The sequence below is a fragment of the Tasmannia lanceolata genome, unplaced genomic scaffold (genome assembly GCF_043159265.1).
Source record: "Tasmannia lanceolata isolate RefF3 unplaced genomic scaffold, GAP_Taslan_0.1 ptg000037l, whole genome shotgun sequence".
In the NCBI taxonomy this organism is placed as follows: Eukaryota; Viridiplantae; Streptophyta; class Magnoliopsida; order Canellales; family Winteraceae; genus Tasmannia; species Tasmannia lanceolata.
Window position 1 is genome coordinate 15,840,695 of NW_027518714.1, and position 24,330 is coordinate 15,865,024.

General features: G+C 36.3%; 1 protein-coding gene across 1 annotated transcript; it reads left to right on the top strand.

The window, feature by feature from the left end:
• The first annotated feature begins 712 nt into the window (after nucleotides 1-712).
• Nucleotides 713-15,244, top strand: LOC143862180 (synaptotagmin-3-like). Its single transcript, XM_077373185.1, has 12 exons — nucleotides 713-948; nucleotides 4,779-4,877; nucleotides 6,710-6,760; nucleotides 6,903-7,026; nucleotides 9,606-9,724; nucleotides 9,822-9,923; nucleotides 10,020-10,094; nucleotides 10,543-10,619; nucleotides 11,260-11,509; nucleotides 12,653-13,018; nucleotides 14,733-14,861; nucleotides 14,950-15,244. The coding sequence occupies exons 1-12, from the start codon at nucleotides 838-840 to the stop codon at nucleotides 15,076-15,078; spliced, it is 1,632 nt and encodes a 543-aa protein (XP_077229300.1). The 5' UTR covers nucleotides 713-837; the 3' UTR covers nucleotides 15,079-15,244.
• Nucleotides 15,245-24,330: the final 9,086 nt, after the last annotated feature.

Sequence of the window (24,330 nt, forward strand, 5' to 3'; positions counted from 1 at the left end):
ATCAACAATAAAATAACAATTCAATAAATGTATTTATTTAATTAATCTTTATCACATGATCACAATTAAATGTTGCAAAGCCTGTATAAGAGCCTACCCATAGCTTTTTAATAAAAAAATTAAATTATAACAAGATTTTATATGGTGTAAGCCCTTATAGTCCCGTATTTTTCAAAAAGTACTGTACGGACCACATCATAGGATAGGATGATCCAAACCGTCCATGTGATGGGCCACAACGTAAATAGGTTATGCCCAAAAAAATCATTTCTATAGGATGATCCCAACCCTCCGATCTATAGAGAACTGCATATTATGGAAAACTCTATAGGGTTGGGATCATCTAACTTTGGGAACCCCCACATGGGCCCACAAGAAGAGAAGTCTAGATCATAGTTAGCAAAACCTCGCTTTAAGGGTATTAAATGCGTGTTTTACAAACTTTCCAAATATACCCCTACTAAATGACAAAATGAAAAATTTTCAAATATTAAATATGCGCTTTACTTGATTTTTTCAAGCCAATGCCGTATTAAACTTGAATTTTCCTCCTCCTCCCATTATTTTTGCCGTGGCCTGTGGATCACGTTTTGCTAACTATGGTCAAGATCATATGCTAATGTCACGTGAGGGTAGTTACGTAATTTCAAAAATTCAGGGGCATATTCGAGAACTTAAATAGAATGAAGCGAGGCTCTGTTTTTGGCGGTTTTGTTAGGAGATTTCATTCAGTTGACACCTTCTTTAAATGTAATTTTTCTTGGGTTATCAGAGGGGGTTTTTTTGCTTTGATTTTTGATCGCTGTATCGATTCGATGCATATTTGGGTTGGTGAAAATGGGTTTTCTGAGCAGTTTTTTGGGTTTCATTGGTTTTGGATTTGGCATTCCTATTGGGATTTTGATCGGCTATTTCATCTTCATATACTTCGAGCCTAATGATGTAAAGGTAATTTCTATCTATCTTTGTTTTCTTTCTAATGTAGTGGTCTTTGTTTCATCAATATCTATTAGTATTTTTTTTTTGAACTGTTTGTGTGTTTTCTGGGATTTTACTTTTAATGTTTTGTTCTTCTCGGTCATTCCTTTTATTTGAATATTGTATTTTTTTTCTGTTTTTTTAGTGATTTCTGAAGTGGGTTTTATCTTTATGGGGTTTTTAGATTAGTACTCAGATTTGTTAGATGATTTGAGTTTAGATAGACAATGTTTTGTGTGTACAAATTTTTTGAATGTCTAGGGGACTATGAGGTTCTCTTATTTATATTTGCATGTACTAATCAGACATATTTCGATAAATATTACATTTCTTTGCTCATATATTTCTCTTTCTAGTTCTTTCTAGGTTGGTGTTTATGATGGTAGACTTTCTTTCTAGGTTCAGATATGGGTCTTTATTATGGTAGACTTTTGTGGTATTATTAAGCAATTAGAAATGAGTTTGCCATATTATGAAGATGATGGATATCATTGTTTTGTTATGTTTTCCATTCGATTCTTATGTTTGTATTTTTGGTTTTTGTATTGTACTTTATATTCATATTTTTGTTCATTCACTATGCCAAATCCGTTAGTTTATGAGGAATGGGTCAGTGGAGATTGGGTAACCATATTATGGCAAAGACCCTGCAACTACCAGAGCCCATCTAGCAATCAATAGAACAGTCAAGATTTTTTGCAATAAGATAGTGTACAAAATAAACAAACCAAAGCAGACTACACAAAATACGCAAATAAAAGAACACCAAGAAAAGTATACTGGTGTGGATTTAGGGAATAATACGGCTTACCAGACTTCTGTTGAAAAACAGAAACAACAAACAAACGATGTTAGTGAAACCTTTTCCGATGCGGCGAGATGAGGCACAGACTATGTCGCTCTCTTTAAGGTGAAGTTGAGCCTCTGCGGAATCTTATTCCGATGCAGCAGATTACTGGCCGCAATTACCCCCAGGATACAACAGCCCGACGCACCGTCGATCTCCAAGAACTGCACGATCAAGGATGTTCAAACCACCCAAACACTCTAGTGGCCCAACAAAACACGTAAAATAAAAGAAGAAGGAAGAAATCTCTGTTTACAAAAGACAAGAAAAACAAGAAGAAAACAGTAGTTTTTCGTTCTGTTATTGTGTGTCAAAATCACAGAGAACATCCTCTTTTATAAACCAAAACATATCTGTTCAATACACCCTTTAATGGAGTAAAGACGCCCTTGAAGAAAAAGAGCCGTTCAAAAGACGTTACAGATGCCAAAGGTCGCATCCCAACAGTCACAACGTTTAGGAATGGCGCAGTTATTTGTAAAAATAATGGTGGCGCCCAGTTAATCGACGTTCAAGTAAGCCGGCTTACCTAAACAATAACGGCGCGAAGGTAAAGGGAAGTTAAACGGACAGAAACAAAAATTAAAATATAGGGGAAGGAAAAACCTTGACTCAAACACGCAGCCGAGCGTAGGCCCCCTTTCTCCTCTTCTCATTCATAAAGCTAAAGAAGTGAAAAGCTATATAAACACATGAAGCTTTTCTCCACTTTCCAATATGGGACTATTTGCTTCTGTGAAGGAAGTGAGCAAACTCATTTTACAAACCAGAGTGGCTTCTTTTTTTAAACAAAAGAACTTTGTAAAATACCAACAAGGGCTATTTTTGTATTAAAATAACAACATATGCAAGCTTTACATGGTCCATCACAAGGAGTGACTAGTTGATTACATCCATGGGATAACAAAATGAATCCAGTATCAAGAAGAAATTAATCTATTTTGAGGTACAAAGCTAATCTCCTCTGCACCAATTTTATTTTCTCCCTTTCGCCTTTAGAAGGACCTGATCTCTTCCTTGGCAGAACACCAATGTGGTTTGTCCCGAATTGGATTTTCCATGGGTCAAAATTAAAACTCGACATGTCTCAAACCCAATATGGTTTGATTATCTTAACAATATTATTTGATTTCTTTGTTGTTGAGTATACTACGGATCATTGCATGTATTCCTTTCAAAAAAAATAAAAATAAATAAATTGCATCATTTTTTTTTGAATGATAAATAAATAAATTGCATCATATCTTTCCTCTTATATGAAGATAGAGGATAGATATGATGCAACTAGTTTAGCCGACCCCAACTAGTTTCGAACAAAGGCTTAGTTGAGTTGAGTTGAGTATATCTATCCTCTTATATCCATTTGCTGGCCCTTGGTTGGATAGTTAGGACGTAGGATCATCTGGTCGTTAACTTTGGACCATGAACTGTCCAAGGAAGGGTCCAGTCTGGGACAGTTCAGATTGATGAAGTGGGCCCCAAATGTGTGTAATGATATTTGGACTGTCTGATGGCTGTTCTATACACTGATATATTAGAAGATCTGTTGATACCTTTTGCAAATATAATATTTGGAAGCACCTTGTCTACTAATTTTTTTACCAAATATTTCATACATATTTAACCAGCACTTCATCGGTGAATTTCTAACTCCTCAATTCAAGGGCCTGTTTTTCATCTTTTCAGCCAATGTATTTATGGCTAGATTGGTTCTTGGTGAATCATGGCTGGAACTGTAGTCTTGCGTATGCAATCATCCCCTTAAGGAGTATGGATTTTTAATTTTTCTTTTTCTTTGTTCATAGTTCAATCTGATGCTGATGTTTCTCATGTGGCTTCTGATTTTCTATAATTAATAAAATATTACATGATTGGGTTTCTTGAGTTTTCTTTTGATGCCAGTTATGCATGCGGGATCACTGACATGTGCTCGACTTGAAACCTGTTACAAATATGCTGCATTAGCTTTATATTACTTCCTAGTTAATTTGAATATTTGGATATTTAAATGTACTTGATAGCCCATGGAATTTGTTATATTATGGCAGTGCCCATGAGGAATGAATGGTCTTGGGTTTTTCCTTCTCAATGATCAGCCTTAGCAGCCCCTCATGCTTCGGCTTTCTAAAACATTTTCCATTATCACATATTGCTTGTTAGTTTAAATGAGTAAATAACAACTCGACACATAGTCCAGTTAATGATAAACAACTAACACACATTGGCATTCTTTCTTTTTAATTGTAAATGTGACATTTAGAACTTCTCACCGTTGAAGAAGAGGATTAAGGAGAGTGTACTTGTGAGGACACTTTTGTGTGGGGGGCTCCATATATGTGGTGCACAAAAATAGCATGGGTTTTTATTTGTAGTTCTATATGAAAGCATGTTTGTGTCCCATGAGAGAGAGACAGAGAGGTTTGGTGATATATGTAATGTAAGTTGATGGATTTAGATGAGAAGTGATTAGTTATTAGAAGAAAATAGGACTATCTAAATGTTTTTATGAATATTTTTATTGAGAGTTGGGAAGCACCATCGAATTGCAAAATAGAGGTACTTTTGATTCATGAGAAAATTGTATGGTTTTCGTGTTTTGAGTGAAACTGTTGGATAGTTCATATAATGTCTTGGTTGTAGACCTTCTTGGGTATCCTGTACTTTGTAATTTTTGCCTATAGTGGGAGCTCTTTGATCACCTTTGGTATCAAGTTCATGCACCCACGTGTGATTTTTATGATACTGTAATAATATGAAATTCTATCGTTCTAATCTTCACTCCCTATCTTCCTCTCTCTCTCCTTTGTGTGTGTGGGTGGATATGTGTGTATACGTGCATGTATAATATGCATAATATGCATTTTATTTTTAAGGTGTGACTTTGAATTAAATGATGTGAAAACATTTCTTTTTGGGTGTATCTTTAAACTTCTTTTGGGGTTAATCTTGGCAGGACCCAATTGTTAGGCCGCTTCATGAGTTAGATTCAAAGGCTTTGCACGCTCTTCTATCTGAGGTTCCTCTATGGGTGAAAAATCCGAACTATGATAGGGTGAATATTCAATTTTTTCTTACACACCTTCTTGTATTTGATATGATCATTTTGGATTCCAGAAGGTAATGAACTGGAACAGGTGTTATAACAGGAATTTTACATCAAATTTTGGAGTGGGAATGACCAATTATGCTAAATATATGCAACAACAATGAAGGATTAAATGTAATCCTACATGTTAATATCAAATATTTTAGAGAATCAGTGCCATGCATTTTTAGACAGTAAAAACCATGCTTTTCCAGTTGGATAGAAATATATATACCTTTGCACTTCCTGAGAGCCGTTGTGAATATTTTGGTCCTCTCGGACATGTATTAACAATCATATTCGTCATTTTTCAGGAGGCAGTCACTTTCAATATGTTTGGTCCTCCCTTGAAAATGCACATTTGGTATAGCTGATTGGGTTTACTGATATGTGTCCATGGACTTACACAGTTCTGCCATTCTTCACTAGGAGGCCTTTTTTCTGTTTTCTAATGCTTTGAATACTTCTTTTAATAAAAGTAGAATGATGAGCTCTGTTGTCCCTAAGTAAGGGATCTATGTAAAATATGTTGATTGGTTTATCTGGTTAGCCAAACTACAATCGAACATTGTTAGATATTGAATCTCCAGATCTCTACCAAATTCCTCACCTGGTCACAAGCAGATCCCATATCTTTTTAGTGGAGTGATTCTCCAAGGAACTTTCTTCTCCTTGGTAGCTCAACAAACTACTTTGTTGGCGACTTGGAGTTCCCTCATTAATCTTGAACTTTTTTCTCCTTGGTAGCCCATCAAACTACTCTGTTGGTGTTCCCTCATCAATCTTTTTGCTCTTGCAACTTGAGGGCATCTAAGCACCATCGTCGATGTTTTCTTTCATGGCATTTTGAAAGAGTTCCCTCAGCAGAGATACCAAAAGGGGAGTAGAATTTACCTTGTAGAATCTTGCAAGACTCTCCTAAACCATGCAAGGATTGGGGTTACCCTGACTGAAGCCAGCAAAGTTGTTTGAGTGAGTCCTTTGCAATGGGGTCGAAGAAGTAAGAGGCTTCTGAATACCATGCGTGGTAAGTCTCTAAATGAGAAATCTTTGCTAGTTTCTCTCATCCAAAAATGAAAAGTCAAATTCTATTGCTGAAAACTCCATAACTCACCTTGCGCTTTCAAGATGCAACTGACCCAGGTACAATGGCTTGTTACTTTCAGTAGCCATTGCTTTTTCTCATATTCTGATATTAGAAGTTAAAGACAATTCTTTTGAGAGAAGGGTGAGGTATGAAGATGATAAATATTCAATCGAGATATGGAAAGAACATCTTGAAGAATGAATCAGTTAAACCTGGGTTGGTCTTGAAATATCCATTGCAAGAAGCCAAATGGACTATCGATGGGTGTTGTGAAACTCCCTGCAACTCCCATGACACATGAAATCCTGTATGTTATCCTTGTCTCGATCAGTCGGATCCCCAACTAATATCTTGTAGACTAGTATATATGTACAGAATCAGAAGAGTTGAATCAAATACAATGACTGGGATCTTTTTCTGAAGATTAATATGTTTTATCATACACTAAAATTACTATGCATAATACATGGGATGTAAAAAAAATTATTCCTAAACGATATTAGATAGAAGTAGTCAAAGCATATATGACAGCTTTTAGACCTTTTTTTTTTAAATGAAGAGTTTCTAGACTTTTTAGTAGATGAGTGTTAAATTTGGGAAGAAATTTATTCAGTTAACTAAGCTCCATTGCCCATGCCTTTATTTTTACTTGTATTTTATCTTTTTTTTCCCTTTAAGTAATTAGCATTATTTTCATTTTATTTTTTTGCAGGTTGACTGGTTGAACAAGTTTATTCATCACATGTGGCCTTTCTTGGATAAGGTGCTTTTAATTTTAAGATATTTTGTTTTGTGAAAATGAGCTGATTATTCTGGATTGACTGTTTTATTGGGTGTGATGCGGCATCCCCATTTAGGTTGTTATGCATTCTAATCTCATTCTTTGTTTTGCTTTCTAACTACAGGCAATATGTAGTACAGTAAGAAGCATGGCAAAACCAATATTTAATCAGTACATTGGGAAGTTTTATATAGAAGATATTGCATTTGACAATCTGACTCTTGGGTCTCTCCCCCCTTCCATTCATGGTGAGTTTTGCTTGTTGGCATGAAATTTCTGCTCTCTGGTGTACTTTTCAGTAGTTTCTTTCTATTATTTGTTTTCTTCAGTCAAAATAAAAGTATGTACATAATGTGAAGTACCTATGCTACCTTGGTATGGATAAAGTATCTGATATGGCAAGGATCAAGTATTAGGATCCTGTAGATATCATCAGGGGCTACTCACTTTAGTAAATGCACAGTAAATTCCGGGAATGAAGCACAAGCTCTGCAATCAGATTTAATATTAGTGATTACAATGTCTGGTAGGTTGCTACTATAAATTACACAAAAGAACTATTGTTCCCTTTTGAGTTATAGAATGATTAGACTAGCAAAACAATCATAAAAAAAAACCAAAATACCCTCATAAGTAATTATTGAAATGCCCTTACATGATGACTAGCTTAATAAAACCACTTAACTCTAATAATATGTGGGTTTTATTATGCTGTGATATAACGGAAAATTAACTAGTCTCATTTGAGATTGTATTTTTTCATATTTAATTACAATCATTTCAATATTTTTTTCCATCTAAATGATGGTTGCTAAGATTTGAGTTAGTTTAGGCTAATTTATATTTATGTTTTCATGTAACTCTATCACTTAACTTTATGTTTATTTACATTAGTTGGATGTAAGCTATTATTAATTGGCTTTTTAATGACATTTTATATAATTAGTGAACTTTACATTTATATATACAAGTGGTCGTGGGCTTGGAGTTAGAATCTCCACACCTCCCACACATTCTCTTCTCTTTCTTTCTTTTCCTATGCTTCTTCTCTCTTCTTTTCCACTCATCTTCTTCCATTCAAAGTGCTTGCCGATGGATTATTAAAAGTTCAATATGGTATCGAAGCATGGTTGATCTTGAACAAGATTCAAGAGGTTTATCTATTTGAAACCCTAATTCACCATTATGTTGTCTTTTGATTGTATCATTTGCCATCAGAGTCATTTCATCTTGGACCTTGTTTTAATTCATAGTCCTGATTCTCTCACATCAAATTTCGAAATTCTAATCCCACATCCATGAAATTTTGAAGCCCTAGATCCATCATTATATCTTCTCCATATTATGAATTCACAATCTCCAAGAGAACCTAATTCCAAACCCTATTCTTAGGCCTATTTGAAATCCTAGTCCTAATCCTTGAAACCCTAATTGTCTTCTATCCCAATTTATAAACTCTATTTCTAGTCTTCATCCCTACTGCTACTAGACACCATAGTTTTAAATTTTCATCGAAACCAATATGAAACGATAGAAATGTTTCTGTTTCAATCCTCACCGCAACCGAAACAGAAACGACTGAAATGCATAAACCATGTAATAGTACTATACTATATCGGTATGCATTACATAATTATATTTATATGAATTGCATGTGAAATGTGATGCATATATGAATTCATGTAAAATTTGGTATGTACTAAATTATCAGATATGTGTGAGTGCATGTCACTCGGTGTTAGATGTTTTTAAACCATTACGGACGGTTGTCTTACTTATTTGATGGTTTCTAAGTGTCTATTTGTGCTTATTCTAGCATTTCCTAAAGTTTCATCTATAAATTCTATCATTTAAATATGTTTCTGTGATTTTACAGGGTTTCCACCAAAATTTCTAACCAAACCGAAAAGTTCTATTTCCGTGCTGATTGAAACTGAACTGAAACTGAAATTTGAAACATTGCTAGAAACCCTTGATATATTCCTATTTGTAGCCCTAATTAGCTATTTGTAATCCTAATTACGTATTCCTATTTGTAACCCGTTTCTTACCCTCTCCTCACTCAGTCCTCACGTGTCTATCCCTCTCCCACCCTCCCTCACCATTGGGTAAGGTAATTCTCCACGTAAAAAATTCATTGTAGTCATGTAGCCAAACATGCCCTCCATGGAGACTGGTTTCCGAGATTTCTTACATGAATCAGGATTCTCTATGACACAAAAGAGTTCCTCGTCTGAGAGGGAGGGTGGGAGAGGAATCTTTTACAAAAGAAGAGCCAAAGTTGCTAATATTCTTTGACTCAAAAGAGTTCCTTCTTTGAGAGGACTCTTTTAGAAAGTAAGTGTCAGATGTTTTGACAATTCTCAGAGGACCCCTACCGGGAGGTATAAAAGGAGAGTCAAAATTTGTTAAGATTCTCTACAATTCAAAGGGTTTCCTCTCCCTAGAGGAGTCTTTTACAAAAAGTAGTTTGTGAGAGAATATCTACATTGACAAATATTTAATTTTGGGCTCGTTTTATTTAGGGAATCTCTTGATGAATAATTGGGTGAATTCTTTATACAATCCCGTATTTTTTCATTGGATCTGTATGTCGACGTCCACACCATTTTGATAAAACCTCTTTTTGCAGGAGGAAATTCGATCTTAATTTTTCATGTGTAATCTTCCGAGGCATAATTTGTTGTGAACATCCCTGTTTTGTGTTTTCACTTAGTAAAAGTTTTAGCTTCTCCGTGAAGTTTCTAGTTTAAAATATACTCAATTTTGCTAATTTAATTACCAATAGGGAAATGCTGATTGCATATTTTCTTTTCATCTCTGGTAGGTGTTACCATCTATGAGACTCAAGAGAAAGAATTAGTTATTGAACCTGCAGTTAGATGGGCTGGTAATCCTAATATAAGCATAGCGGTGAAGTTTTTCAACCTACAAGTCAGGGTTCAGGTGAGCAAGCACTCAAATTATAACTAGAAACTAATGGAACATTTTTTTGGCTGCAATACGAGTACCTTTTACTTAAGAGGTTATGCATGCTTTTCAGCTATTAGATTTACAAATATTCATGGCACCACGTGTTACTCTGAAACCTCTTGTGCCAACATTTCCATGCTTTGCAAACGTGACCATATCTTTGATGGAGAAGGTAACTAAAATACACTCTTTTGTGAATACCCGACTGATGTGTGAAAATCATCATTTTCTTGTTCTCTCTGTAATGATATTTTGTAAATTTTTGCAGCCTCATGTAGACTTTGGACTTAAATTCCTTGGAGGAGATATCATGGCCATCCCTGTCCTATATCCATTCATTCAGGTTTCAAACTAAAATTTCTCTAAAATTACTTTTACATGTATTTCAATGCGCCATTCACTCCATTTCATACATACTCTTGTTATATTATTCCTTCAAAGAAATATCTCCAATATTCATATTTATGTTACCATAATCTGAAGTTCTTTGAGTTGCTAATTTAACTTGGCCCATGGCCTTGATGTTTATAAAAGCCATCTTGATGTGCTTCCGCTTCATGGGGCTATTTTATTCGGTTCATTGCCTCCACTATCATCTTCATATTTATTTATTTTTTTACTTTAGTGGGTGTTTTATATTAGTTTGTCAAAATGGATCATTTTTTATTTATTTTTTGTATATTTGTGCGGTTTCTTGTATTACAAACATACTAAACGCAAGCTCATATCATAAACCATGTTATTTTTTGCCCTGCTGAACTAATGAATTTTCTGTTGTTTCTTCCTTATAGGAAATTATAAAAGAACAAGTTGCAAGCCTCTATCTCTGGCCAAAAGTACTTGAAATACCTATTCTAGATGCTTTGAGGTAAGCACTTGGTAGATATAATGAGGTAACAAAGAGTCTCAAGGTTCTTCAGGATTAGTAGTTCTTTTAAAAAAATATATAATTGTTAACACTTTCCTCCAGGCATTTCTAAATTATAAATCATTATCTACTGGAACTAGGAATTGGAATCTTTCTTTTTTTCCTTAATAGAATTCCTGTGAAAGTATTTGGGTGAGCCATACACATTTTTCACGTGATGTTTCTTGGGTTTTGTTGTTGACATCACTAGTGATGATTGGATTTCATCAATAAGATGCTCATAAAACTTTATTCACTGGAATGTGGTGGAGACATACTTGGTCTGACCAGTTTCTGAGCTCCTGGTTGGAATCCAATTTTATGAAAAAACTTGGAAGCTTCTAATTGGCTCAGGCAATTCAAACTCGGAAATTGAAAGGCCAATTTCCAAGCCTCATCTGAGTCATTGAACATTGGCTCAGTGAAAACCATAATCCTTTTTTTGGTAGTTATGCTTCTAAATTGAATTTATGCTCTGGCTATCAATTGGCTATAGAGATTTTATTGATTGGTTATTCTCTGTGTTTTACCTCTTAGAGAAATTACCGCTTGAAATTTTGGTTATGTCTCCTTAATCATAGTTTGTCCTTTTTTCTGATAGTGGGGCTATGAAGAAGCCAGTTGGCATATTACATGTGAAAGTTCTCCAGGCTCTTAATCTCCGGAAGATGGATTTGTTTGGAAAATCTGATCCATATGTTAAACTCAGCTTGAGTGGGGAGAGACTGCCAGCGAAGAAAACAATGGTTATGATGAAGAGTCTGAACCCACAGTGGAATGAGAAGTTCAAGCTTATAGTGAAAGATCCTCAGTCTCAAGTCCTTGAACTACATGTCTTTGATTGGGATAAGGTTTAGCTCTTTGTACTCTTATATGTTCCATCCAACCAGAATCCTACTGGCTTGACTTTTTTGGGAAATATTTGAATTTTATCTCACTTATATTTGAAAATAAAATATTTCATTATTTGGTCATGAATGCAACAATGATACTACATTTTTTGAAAATATCAATGTGAGACACATATTGGATGCGTATGTTGGACATAACTCAGCTTGCAATTGGGAAGAAATTTAATTTATCTTGTCTTATTATTTTTTAGTTCTGCTACATTCCATTCGTCTACATGCACTTTTCTTTATCGTAGTCTTGTGTGAAATACACCCGAGTTATGACCGCATCAACCAAGTACTCGATCATGCGATGCCGAGTTCTTGTAGGATTTGCTTTTGCAGTGGTTTGGCCCGCATCCGCGTTTGAAACAGTGGTGTCCTTCATTGTACGTGTGCACGTCTATGGTGACCATGACAATTGATTTAGTGGACCTGATTCCTTGACCAAAAAGGTTTTCTTTTTGGGTTTTCTTGTTGATGTTGACCATTGCCATTTGCATGTCCGGTTGTATGCTTAGGATCATTCACTCATCATGGCCCTGTTGTCCTAAGTCCCAATTACCTGGCTATGTCCCATAAGCTAAACAAACTTGATCACCACAAACATGCCATGAGTGAAGTGGGCTTGCTAGTCTCCGGGAACAAATCAGTATCTGAGTCTCTCACTTTTTTTTTTTCTTTTTTTTTTTTTGAAAGGTAACGATAATTTTATTCCAAGATAGAACTGGGGACAAGATGTCCCACAGAGAACAAGAGAAAATATAGGGCACGATGACCCAATCACAGAGAAATCCTACCTTCCGGTAGGAGGATGCGCGTCGGAGTGATATCTACCCCTTCCTTAGCCAGGGTATCAGACCCCCTAATATGCACACAAGAGTATATATATTTCAATAAGGTGCTGGTATTGCCTCCCAAAAGTTAGGCAGCTCAAAATGTAATTTTTTTATTTATTGACCTTGTTACATTTGTTTAGATCCGGTCACCAAAGTATTAGAAATTACTTTCGTTTCAGTTTTAATGATTTTAATCTTTATGTTCTTTAGTGTTCGCATAGCTTTTTCTTGTAACTCATGGGTTGTATTTCATGCAATTACACAGGTCGGGACACATGACAAGTTGGGAATGCAAGTAGTTCCACTTAGTTTGCTTGCTCCACACGAGACCAAGACATTCACACTTGACTTGCTAAAGAATATGAACCCTAATGATCCTCATAACAAAATCAAAAGAGGAAAAATTATGGTGGAGCTGACGTTTGATCCTTTTAAAGAAGACAATGACAGGTTCAGTGGATCTTTAGATGGAGATGAAAATGGCAGTGGTTCCAAAAGGGTGCTTGGAAACATAGCCTCGAAAGGAGGATTGCTTTTGGTCGTTGTCCAAGGTGCAGAAGATGTTGAGGGAAGGCATCACACCAATCCTTACGCATTGATCCTTTTCAGGGGAGAAAAAAAGAGAACTAAGGTGATATCTTGTAAATAATCATTTGCACAGTGTGGTTTTGATTGAAAATTATCATTGGATCAACACATATATTTGTCTTAAGATTGTTACAGGTAATAGGAGCTAAATTGATCTTATTTTATGATTGGAAAAACTAAACAAAATTTCAGAATTATGCTCGCTAAAATCCATAAATAGATGAACAAAAAACATGAAAATATAATTGAAGGGAAGGCTGGGTCACATTACTGATTATGCCTCTTAAGACAGATCTTGCACCTGTAGTCAAAAAGTCCGTCACGCACACTAGTTTAATCCGAACTGTTGGTTTATGATCAAATTCAGTCCTTAGATCAACCTAAACAGCCCAAATCCTCTACCTTAAAAAAGACCAAAATAAATTAAAAGTCAATTAATTATTTCCTTTTCTCCCGTTGTAAACTTTTGGAAGCCGTCAAACTGGCTCTAAATTAACTTTCTAAAATTTCTTGAATTATTAGAGTCTGAATCTCTCAAAAGATGCCTATTTCATATCTTAAAACATTCACAAATTGGAAATGTTGCTATTTTTTTCCCGCAAAAAGCACTTTCCGTGACAGGGCTCACCCAACCCTACTTTAACTTTTCACTGACTTCACTTCCATCACTGATCCAATTTCACACTCACTGCTTTTATCATACTCTCTCTCTCTCTCTCTCTCTCTCTCTCTCTCTCTCTCTCTCTCTGTGCCATCTTATTCTAGTTTCTGCATAGCTCATTATGACTAACAAGTACCAGGTCATCTCAATGTCTGTTTGAATTTTCCTTATAATATTCCATATTTTCTCCTCAAATTTTTGGACTTGGGTTTTGTATCCTGAGTTCCTAAAAATTATGCCCTTTTAAACAATGCTTAATTGGAAGCTAACAAAGATAAAGCTCATCTTTTTCTTAGATTATGTTGGTTAAATTGGGAGTCCTCTTGTAAACTTCATGCCACCGATGACCTAGCCCCCAAAACACATGGTACATAAGTATGGTGACCAGGGTTGTTGATTTGGCCCACAACCATGTGTTTGGTCTTACCTCTAGTACAATGGTAAATAGATGAATGTTGGCCCACCAGGTGACCTCATCATCATCCACATGTGCCATGTGCCATACATATGGTGTGTGAGGCTCAGTAGCAAAGCTCTTTGTATTTGTACTTATTTAAACCCCTTATCTAAAAACTTGTTGTATTGGAAATGAATGTCCAATGTATCTCACTACGACAGTAATTTTATTGTATCTAATCTTGAAGGATTTTTCTATAGCATATGCTTTTATGACCTAATATTTATGTTATGATATGTTATCTGTTATTACCATGTACGTGTTAGGACTTGTTAGCATGTTGGGGTTTTCAGGGTTGCCTTGTTTGACTCCTACGCCAAGTGTTTCGATAAACATGCCCTCCACTTGTTTGTCGTGTAGTATTTAAAGGGTTTAAAGAGCTTTTTGAGAACCGTAATATCCTCTGAAATCCCTTTAAATTCTACACGACAAACAAGTGGAGCACTTGTTTATCGAAACACGTTGGCGCAGATATCATTTCCCTAAATTAAATTTTGTTTGTACATCTTATGTTTAGAGGTAATTCATGCTGCAAAATCGAGTCAGTCTATGCTAAAAATGCTTGTGAAGGTACTCTAATGTGCTTGCAATGTGATGACTCAACTTCCCCTGTCTTTTATGTAATCGTGTTATCTCCAGGTGATCAAGAAAAGCAGGGATCCAAGGTGGAACGAAGAGTTCCAATTCATGCTAGAAGAGGCCCCATTGGATGACAAGATCCATATAGAAGTGATGAGCAAAAGAAAAGGCTTCAATTTTCATTTCAAGGTCAGGAAATTGTTCATTTATTTCTTCTCATTCTGATCTCTTGTTATCTTATATGATTTTCATCTGACATTTTTTTATTTATTTGTAGGAATCGTTAGGTCACATAGATATTAATCTTATGGATGTTGTGAACAATGGACGTATCAATGAGAAATACCATTTGATTAATTCGAAGAATGGAGTGATACACATTGAAATACAGTGGAATAGTGTTTGAAAAGGCAAACTGAGGTGCTGTTCAGTTCCATTTTGAAGTAGACTGCCAGCATACATCATGATTACTTTCCGATAAATGAACACATTCTTGTCAAACACCATAAAATTACAGTGAAAATGTGAAATAAACTCCGAGATGAAATAAAATATTGTATTAGCTTCTGTCATCTTTGTTGTTTTTCATATCCAGTGTGGTCTGGCTAACAAGATTGCTCCGTGATGGCTGTGTATTTTTCATATTTTTTGGTCACTTTGATCTCGCGACAGTAAAAATTCTCACTAAATATTAAAAAAAATGGACCCTCTATATGTAAGCAAAACATAGCCCAGTGCTCACCAGGATTCTAAATTTTCCTTCAAAGTTCAAGTAGACATGAATAATCATGACTTTGGAACTAAATGCTGCAAAAGTGGATTTATTCAGTAATAGTCCTCATTAGGATATTAACATGGACCCCTACATCTTATTTGTAGAGCAATACACCCTACTGAACCAAAATACTGCTAATGAAGGTGATTAAATAATCCCATCACAATTCATTCACCCTCAAAAAGAGGATATAACTTCAATGGGTGAAGTTTTCCATTGTTAATGGATGAAAACTCTCTTGTGGCCTTAGGTGATGATTGTACTTGTAACCTGAACTCTCTGGGCAGTACAATGTAAAATGTTGCTGGTGCAGGCCTTCTAATGTTATGAAACAACATATACTAAATAGTGCTAGTATAGTGTCACACCCCTAACTCAATGGCATAGGCATTGGCTTGTGGTGGCACCTTGCACCCTTGCCAATAGCCAAGTGAATAGGAACAAAACGAGCCCGTGACAATAGCCACTGTATTTAAATTGGGACATAGATCAAGAGAAGTTAGTAGGGCTCAAAATCTCACTGGAACCAGACTATCAAGCTGTGTATTAGGTAGTTGAGTGAAGTAGTGCTAGTATAGCCACTGTACTTAAATTTAGACATATATCAAGAGAAATTCTTAGGGCTCATCAAGCTCTGTGTATTAGTTAGCTGAGTGAGAATATACCTTGGGAGTGTATCCCAATTCTAGTGGAACAATATAACATTGATGGTGCTAGTACAGTCAATGAATGGTTAGTTGGCATTTAGATCAAGAGAAGCGCTTTTTTTTTTTAACCCGGAATTTGTCTAGGAACCCAGTCCAGCACCTGAAATTGGAAACTACAATAGGAGGCATTGAGATCAAGAGAAGGTCATAGAGCTGAAAATGTCACTAGAAGTATTGGAAAAAAGAGCTGCTTATAATGCAATGTGAAGCAACAACCTGCCTTGATGGAATGATGTAATCTAGGTGGTGCTAGTACAATGTCTTTTTGGCCGACTTGGCACTTAAGATCATGAGAAGCTTTCAGAGCTTAAAAAATAATCTAAAACTGGAGTCCCGATGAGCTGGTTGTGATTTTTAAGTGACAGTCGCCTTGAGAGTGTGCTTTTTTCGAACGATGATTATATTAATGAACAGCCCAATGACCGAGGTGATAAGGCGAAATACAAACCCACCTTGACATGTGCTTTATGCTCATGAAACAATATAATTTAGACGGTGAAAGACTAAAAGTGCAACCACTGTGTCATTGAGTTGTCACCCGGATCGCTGTCTGATGCCAAGTCTTGCTAAATGTAGAGTCTGGAGAATTGCTTGTATTCTATAGACGAAATCCTATTCTACTTTAATGCAGATCTTCTCCTCATGAAGGAGCATACTCTAGAAGTGTTTGGCAATCATCTTGTGACTGAGTTCTCACATAAATTTAGGAGCAGCTCTCAGAATCTACTGAAAATAAGCTCAAAATCTAAATGGGTTCCTTTGGTATGTGAGTTTCTAACTAGATGTGCTTCTTATGCTAATGAAACAGCATGATCTAGATGGTGCTAGTACAACCGCTGCATAAAAAAATTGGACTTGTCAGCTTGATCACTCTCATATTTCACAGTCTCACAGAAAGTGCAATCCTAAAAAGCTGCTTGTGTTCTCTGAAGTAGCAATCAAACACAGTGTTCCTCTTATGTTCATGGAACTATATAAACTAGATGGGGATTCTCCAGTTTTGGTACTGTCTAATTATTATGAAAAACTAATGCCCAGGCAATTTCACATAAAGCCATTTTGCGGCCCCTCCTTTTCAAGAGAGAGGAGCCACATCACAGCTGAATTGGGACTTGCTGTGCAATTTCACAGAAAGCCGTCTCACAGCTCACTTTTTCATAAGAGAATAACCACCTCGTAGTAGTTTGTCTTATTCATTTAATTCATCCCAAGTGACTGTTCTCTCCTATAAAAGAGAGCCGCGAAAAGGCTCTATGTTGGAATTGAGTCAATTAACACCGAGATCAAGAGAAATTCTCAGAGCTCAACCTCTCTAAGGAAATGTTTAAAGCCTCATCTAATATGAGATATATCTTTCTAATGTCACTGATTTTCATGTGGAATGTATCAAGAAATGCATGCATCGTACACTGCGTACACTGTCCGCCTCAAAAAAGTTTGAACACATCATCTGATAAATGATAGATATAAGGTGATATTGTTATGATACATATTGAGTTTGGGGTCTCCTATACTTCATTTCTTGTAGTTCTGTATTTGTTTGATTACCATTTGGCAGACTGATCTCTAATGATGAGCACTAGTATATAATCCTTATGTTAGAAGTTTAGAAAAGGTAAATGATGTCACCACTCCCTTGTTTTGATGCTGGTATTCTCTTCTTTATTTTACATTTTTCTTATTTCTTATTAGCTGTAACAATTCCAATAAAATCTATTATCAGGTAATCAGACTAAGTTTAAATATAGAGGAGTGCTGATATCAAGACAATGAGTATGGATGCCACCCTCCCACATGGGAAGGACTTTAAAACATCTGAAATGAATCCATTATAAGCTTCTAGATATCATCTAATGAATTAACAGGAATGGGAAAGGTAGAAAAAAGTTCTGTTCACACTCTTGATTTAACAGAATAATGAATTCTATGTTGAATCAAGCTGACTTCCCAATTTTCTTCTTTTTTATTACTGAACATGTCTCAGTCAACTCATTTGAATGGGCACTGTCTAATTATTATGAAAAACTATTGCCCAGGCAGTCTCGCATAAAGCCATTTTGCGGCCCCTCCTTTTCAAGAGAGAGGAGCCACATCACAGCTGAATTGGGACTTGCTGTGCAATTTCACAGAAAGCTGTCTCACAGCTCACTTTTTCATAGGAGAATAACCGCCTCGTAGCAGTTTGTCTTATTCATTTAATTCATCCCAGGTGGCTGTTCTCTCCTGAAAAAGAGAGCCGCGAAAAGGCTCTCTGTAAAATTGCCTAGCCCCTGCGCCCCCCCCCCCCCCCCCCCCCACCCCCACCCGCACACACGGGGAAATCATATCAAGACTCCAATGTTTTGATAAGATGCGCGAACATCTTATCATCTAGCATTTAAAGGGTTGTCACAGGGATGATGCGTGAAGCATCTTATCGTCTAGCATTTAGGGTTGTCACAGGAATTTTACGATTCTCAAAAAGCTCTTATAAGCCCTTTAAATAATACACGACAAGATGCGATGCTGCACGCATCTTATCAAAACAATGGAGTGCCGAAATCATTTCCCTTTCCCTATATTTATATTGATTTATGATATTTTTTTTTCATATTTATTGGAACGCCGGCGATCCACAAAAGCATTAGACTCTTCAACGAGAAGATTTTTTCCCTGTCACTTGATAGTGACCACCTAATTAAACTATATCCAATCATTCACAGAATAATAACCTCCATTTATTTATAACCATTCAAAAAAAAAAAAAAAAAAAAAACCTCCATTTATTTGATTCACATTTTGTAGACTAATATCTAGTGATGGGCACAAGTATAGAATCCTTATATGAGAAGTTTACCAAAAAGGCATATGATATTGCCACTCCCTTGTTCTGATGCTGGTATTCCCTTCTTTATTTTATATTTTTCATATTAGCTTTTAAAATTCTTATAAAGTCTATCAACAACTACTCAGACAAGTTTAAAATTTAAAAAAAAAACGAGTGCCAATATCAAGACAATGGAGTACGGATGCCACACTCCCACATAGGAAGGTCTCTCAAGTTTGTTCCAACTCCAACTCATAATTAACCAAATTTATTTTTCATGGTCATATAAATGTCTTTCAGAGTTTCTACCAATCATAAAAAAAAGTAAAACATCCAAAGCCCATGCGTATTACATGTAAAAACGGGTTGAAACATGCTTTTTTCTTTTTCCTTTTTTCAAAGTAAACTCTATGGAACATCTGAATGGAATCTATTCTGAGTTTCTACATTTCATCAGAAGATTTAATAGTAATATGAAAGGTAGAAACAAGTTCTACTCACACACTCTTGATTTAATAGAATAATGAATTCTATGTCGATCAAACTGACTTACAGCTTTTTCTTTATGATGAGTGAACTTGTCCGGGTCAACTCATTGGAATGAGCACTACTAAATTATTATGAAAAATTGGTGTCTTTGTATAGTTAAGAAATCTGAAATAGAGTTAATATCATTATGTATTCAATTTTCAAATAAAAAACTGAAAGTACAGCTTGCCATCTAACAAAAATCTGTTTTTGACTAAGATTTTTACATTTATAGGTATAAAAGGTGCGCTTAAGTTGTTATAACGCCTCCCATTGGTGCGCTTTAGCGGGACCCAGCAGGACCCAAACATTTAAACGAATGGGAGGCGTTATAACAACTTAAGCGCACCAAAAAAATGTTCTCTCATGTATATATTAATTTATGATTTTTTGTTTCACGTGGTTTCGGCATTCTGTAGAGGCATTGGACGCTTCAACCAGAATATTTTTTCCATGTGGAAAATGTAGATACGAGAAAATGACTTGCAGAACACAAGATCACTTGATTGTGACCTTGTATAGGAAAAGTAAAAACTTAAAGCTTGACATTAACTCAGAACTCGACCGATTCTAGATACCACTCGGTTGAAATTTAGTAGTCATAGAGCCTTTTTGGATACCTTTAACTCTCCCCACCGTTCCGTTTGCATATAATCTGATATGCAAATGGTTTTGAGGTTAAATGACTCTTTGCGAATAATGGCTCTACAACCCTACTCAGAAGAGTTCTTTTTTTCATATTTTCAGCCACTACGCACCTTTTCCTCATTCATTCTCTCATGTCCTCACCCACTTTCCTTATCCCTCTCCCACCACATGATCAACTAATAAAATCATAGTCAAACATGGCCTTCATTTTCCGGCTTTTCCTTAGGATGATGCTTCTCCTCTCTCACAAGTTTCTTCCCTGTTCTCTTTCCTACTCAACCCTAAGTTCTAATTGTGTACAATGTGAGTAGGACCTAGAACACTGAAATGGACGGTCCGATATAAAATGGATGTTGGCCCGGACTCAAAATCAAAATGCACATCGTAAAGGATTCGACATATAAGGGACCAGAATGGATCGTGACCAAGACATAAGTGGATCCAATTCGAAGTGGATCCATTGACAGACTATCATATTGGCAAAAAAATAGAGTTTAAAGAGTTTAAAATGTTTTCCTCGAAGATTTTTTTGCTCTAAAAGTTTTAAACAGACTATGATATCGGCACAACCATGTTTTAATAATTGCACAAACCCACCTTGTCTTTTCTTTTGAATTGGCTTGCGAGGGCCTCATGGGAACCGGAATGACCTTTGACAGCTCTTGAAATAATAATAATAATAGACAAGATGAATTAGTTCAAATATCAAAACTTGGTTGTGCTAATATCATTTCCCTTTTTTACATAGAAAATTCCGCTTGTTGTATCACAAAATTAATGCGCCGATGATTGACCATAGTCCATAGCAAAACTCGGTTAAACGTCATATGTTTTCATCCTCATTTGATGTTACGTGTTCGTGGCATGTCGGTTTTTGTTTTCATCATCTTTTGAAATGACTATCATTAAATACTTACTTCAATGGTTTTAGAAATGATATATGGCTAATGGGGGAAATGATATCCCCCCCAGGATAAATTCACCCCCTTTAATGTTTTTCTTTGCGTTTAAAACTTAACTAATAACGTTTTTATCCGTCAGGTGGGGGGGAAATATCATTCCCAAGCTAATGGTTTCATCTTAATTTCTAATTTAAAACTGAGATTAAATTAAAATGGAAATTATATTTTCATCCATTTTCCCCCATTTTCACCCCTTTTATTTGTCTCTCCACCCTCTTTTACTTTTTTCTGAGAATAAAACCTGAAAAATATAAATAAAAGGGTGTGGAAATGCAGACAATTGGGGGGGGGGGATATTAAAAATATCATTTTCCAAAGTAAAATAACTTTATTTTCAAATAAGGACAAATTTTAATTTGGTGGCATCCAAAGAGGCACTTAGTCTATGGTTTTTGTCACCTACATCGTGTTTGACTATGCTCAGTTCCCATTTGCTCCATGTAAAAGCCTTACTAAATATATGAGGAATTCTAAACTGGAGGGAGCCCTTGCAAAAAAGAGATGAATGGGCTCTCCTATTGGCTACACATCACTATCATGCATTAATAAGGGCTGAAAAGTCAAACATGATGGTGGTGTGCAGGCAATAGGGGAGCCCTTTCACCTCTTTTAACATATTTAGGGAGAAAAGTCAGAAAGAAGGGATTTGCTACCGCGAAAGTCGCGGACGGACTATTGAATGTGAGAGCAGCCGCCTCGTGAATTAAGACAAAATCTGTTGAAAAGTGAGTGTGAAAATCTGCTCACTTTTCAGCAGATTTTGTCTTCACTCACTACGTGGCTGCTCTCACATGCAGCAGTCCATCCACAAAATGCCTTTTACTAGTGACGCTAGCAAATCCCTTCTTTCTGACTTTTCTCCCTAAATATGTTATATATTTGAAAAAGGAAAAGCCGAAGTCCTTGAAAAGTGAGTAGAAGAGAAAACAAAAGGGAAGAAAAGAGGAGAAAAACAATGCATAAGCATGGGACAAAGGAAAGGAGGATTTGGATTTTCTACTTTGAGAAAAGTATTTAATTAGTAAGGGCTTGGAGTTTGATTTTATTTAACTAATAAGGACTTGGAGTTTGATTTTATTTAACTAATAAGGGCTTGGAATTTGATTTTATTTAACTAATATGAGTTTGGAATTTGATTTTATTTAACTAATAAGAGCTTGGAATTTGATTTTATTATGTTAACAATGGTTTGCAGTTTGATTTCTGACCTGTGCGAATTCCAAACTTATAAAAAGCCATTTTCAATTCTTGGAGTAGAAGGTGAAAAGGAATGCTCCTTTCAAGCCTTTGAAAATTCAAAATGCTTTTGTTTTAAGTGTAAGCCACTGCCAACCAAAAAAAACCTTCGGTGGACAACCAACCATGACAGCGCCCTTGTCATCCATTCATTTCTAACCAAATTCATTTACTCTCTCTCTCTCTCTCTCTCTCTCTCTCTCTCTCTCTCTCTCTCTCTGAAAACCCTTTTCTCTCGTGCACAGCCATATGGTTGTTGAGCATTGAAAACCATCACAAAACTTTGAATGGTGGAACATTTTTTTCTTCCTTCATTCATTATGAGGGTGTTGGGCATTGAATGATTCTCTTTCATTGATTTCCCCCAAACCCATTTCACAACAAAGCAATAAGCATGCTAAGCTCACTCAACCACATGACTCTCTCATTTGAGTGGAGCTCTATTTTCCCACTTATTTTACTCCATAAAAGTCTTCCTTTAAAAGAAAAGGTCCTATCTTTTAGATGGAAAGTTATTCCTCCTCACAAGAGAACATGTACAAGGGACCAAGATAATGACTCCTTTTCATTTCACTCCTCCTTTTAAGAGCACATATGCTCCCAACTTGTTTGCCATGGTGGGAGGGGAGAAGGAGGCTTCATTACATTGGGTGGAGAACCATTGTCAAAAGGAATCCCAAGGGCTCCTTTGTTGGGACTGTAGCTCCTTTTCTAGCCTTAAGTTTTCCCCACTTTCTGGGGTAAGTCAACATGCACAGGGAGAAGGCAGGCTTTTCTAAGGGAGCCCTAGTAGTGACCCCACCACCCTAGGTGTGTGGTCCATGGGCCATAACACTTAATTAATGTTGTACATTATATTTTAACCCTCTTTTTTGAAAAGTAACCCATGATTAAGGGAAATCTAAACAAGATTTGGATTCATGGACACTTGTCGTATCACTATTGATCTTGCCATGATGCGCCAACATAAGCAGGTTGGCAATTGAGCCGGGTCCAACTCCTCCCTTGGTCAGCACCATTGGTGTTTTAAAATTAAGCATTATTTTAACGAGTCAGACTACATCGATGATCGCAGGCGTTTAAATGGGCCGGAGCAAATCATGAGTTAGGCAGAAAAATGAATAGCCCAAAATCCGAATCCGACCCAGTAACAAGTTTAAATTTGAAACCGGTCAGCGATGGGATCTGACCTTTTGACACCCCTAGCTCTACTTGGCTGCTGATATTTATCTAGAGCAGTGGTGTAAGTAGTCAACAATGAGACACTGGATTTACCTGAAACTTACCTCATTGAATAGTGGTAAGTAGTGTTGGTTGTCAAGCTCGTAGAGGTGGTAGGGAGTGTCATGACCAATAGAGAGAGAGAGAGAGAGAATCAATCCTAAGAAATCGAGGTAGAAAAACCCATTTTTGTAGCTTTTGGTTTGGATTTCTTTGAGGAGAGACAAGGCTGACAAATCAGCACCCAAGCAATGATTAACCAAGAGACATCTCTGATAGTCTCCAAGGATTTCAATGCTATATTGGCAACCAAACAAGAGATTTTGGTGACATGGCACCCAAATACCCAGCAAAGCACCTAAACCACGCCGGCTTTTATGCAACCACACAAATAATCTAGGATTGAATCCTAATGACCAAAATTGGTCCCACACAAGACAAGGTGCTAGGATCATCCGATCAAAATAATGTCAACAACAATGGGTGCAACTTGTCTTCATCAGTCGGCCGATCACAGCGACAGGGCACGTGGTTCCGGAGGACGATGGTTAGGAAAAAAACAGTCTAATAGTGCCTGTCTTTTTGCCTTTTCTGCCGCTTTAATTTAAAGCATCTGAATGCTAATGAGGATATCTTTAGGGTGATGATAAATTCCCGCTCCGAAGGATAATTCGCACTCCTTTAAAGGAGCATATGTGGCAAACTTTTAACGGTTTCAACGGAAAATCACGTTAAAGTGGTGCGAATTATCCTACAGGGGTGCCAATTTATCATT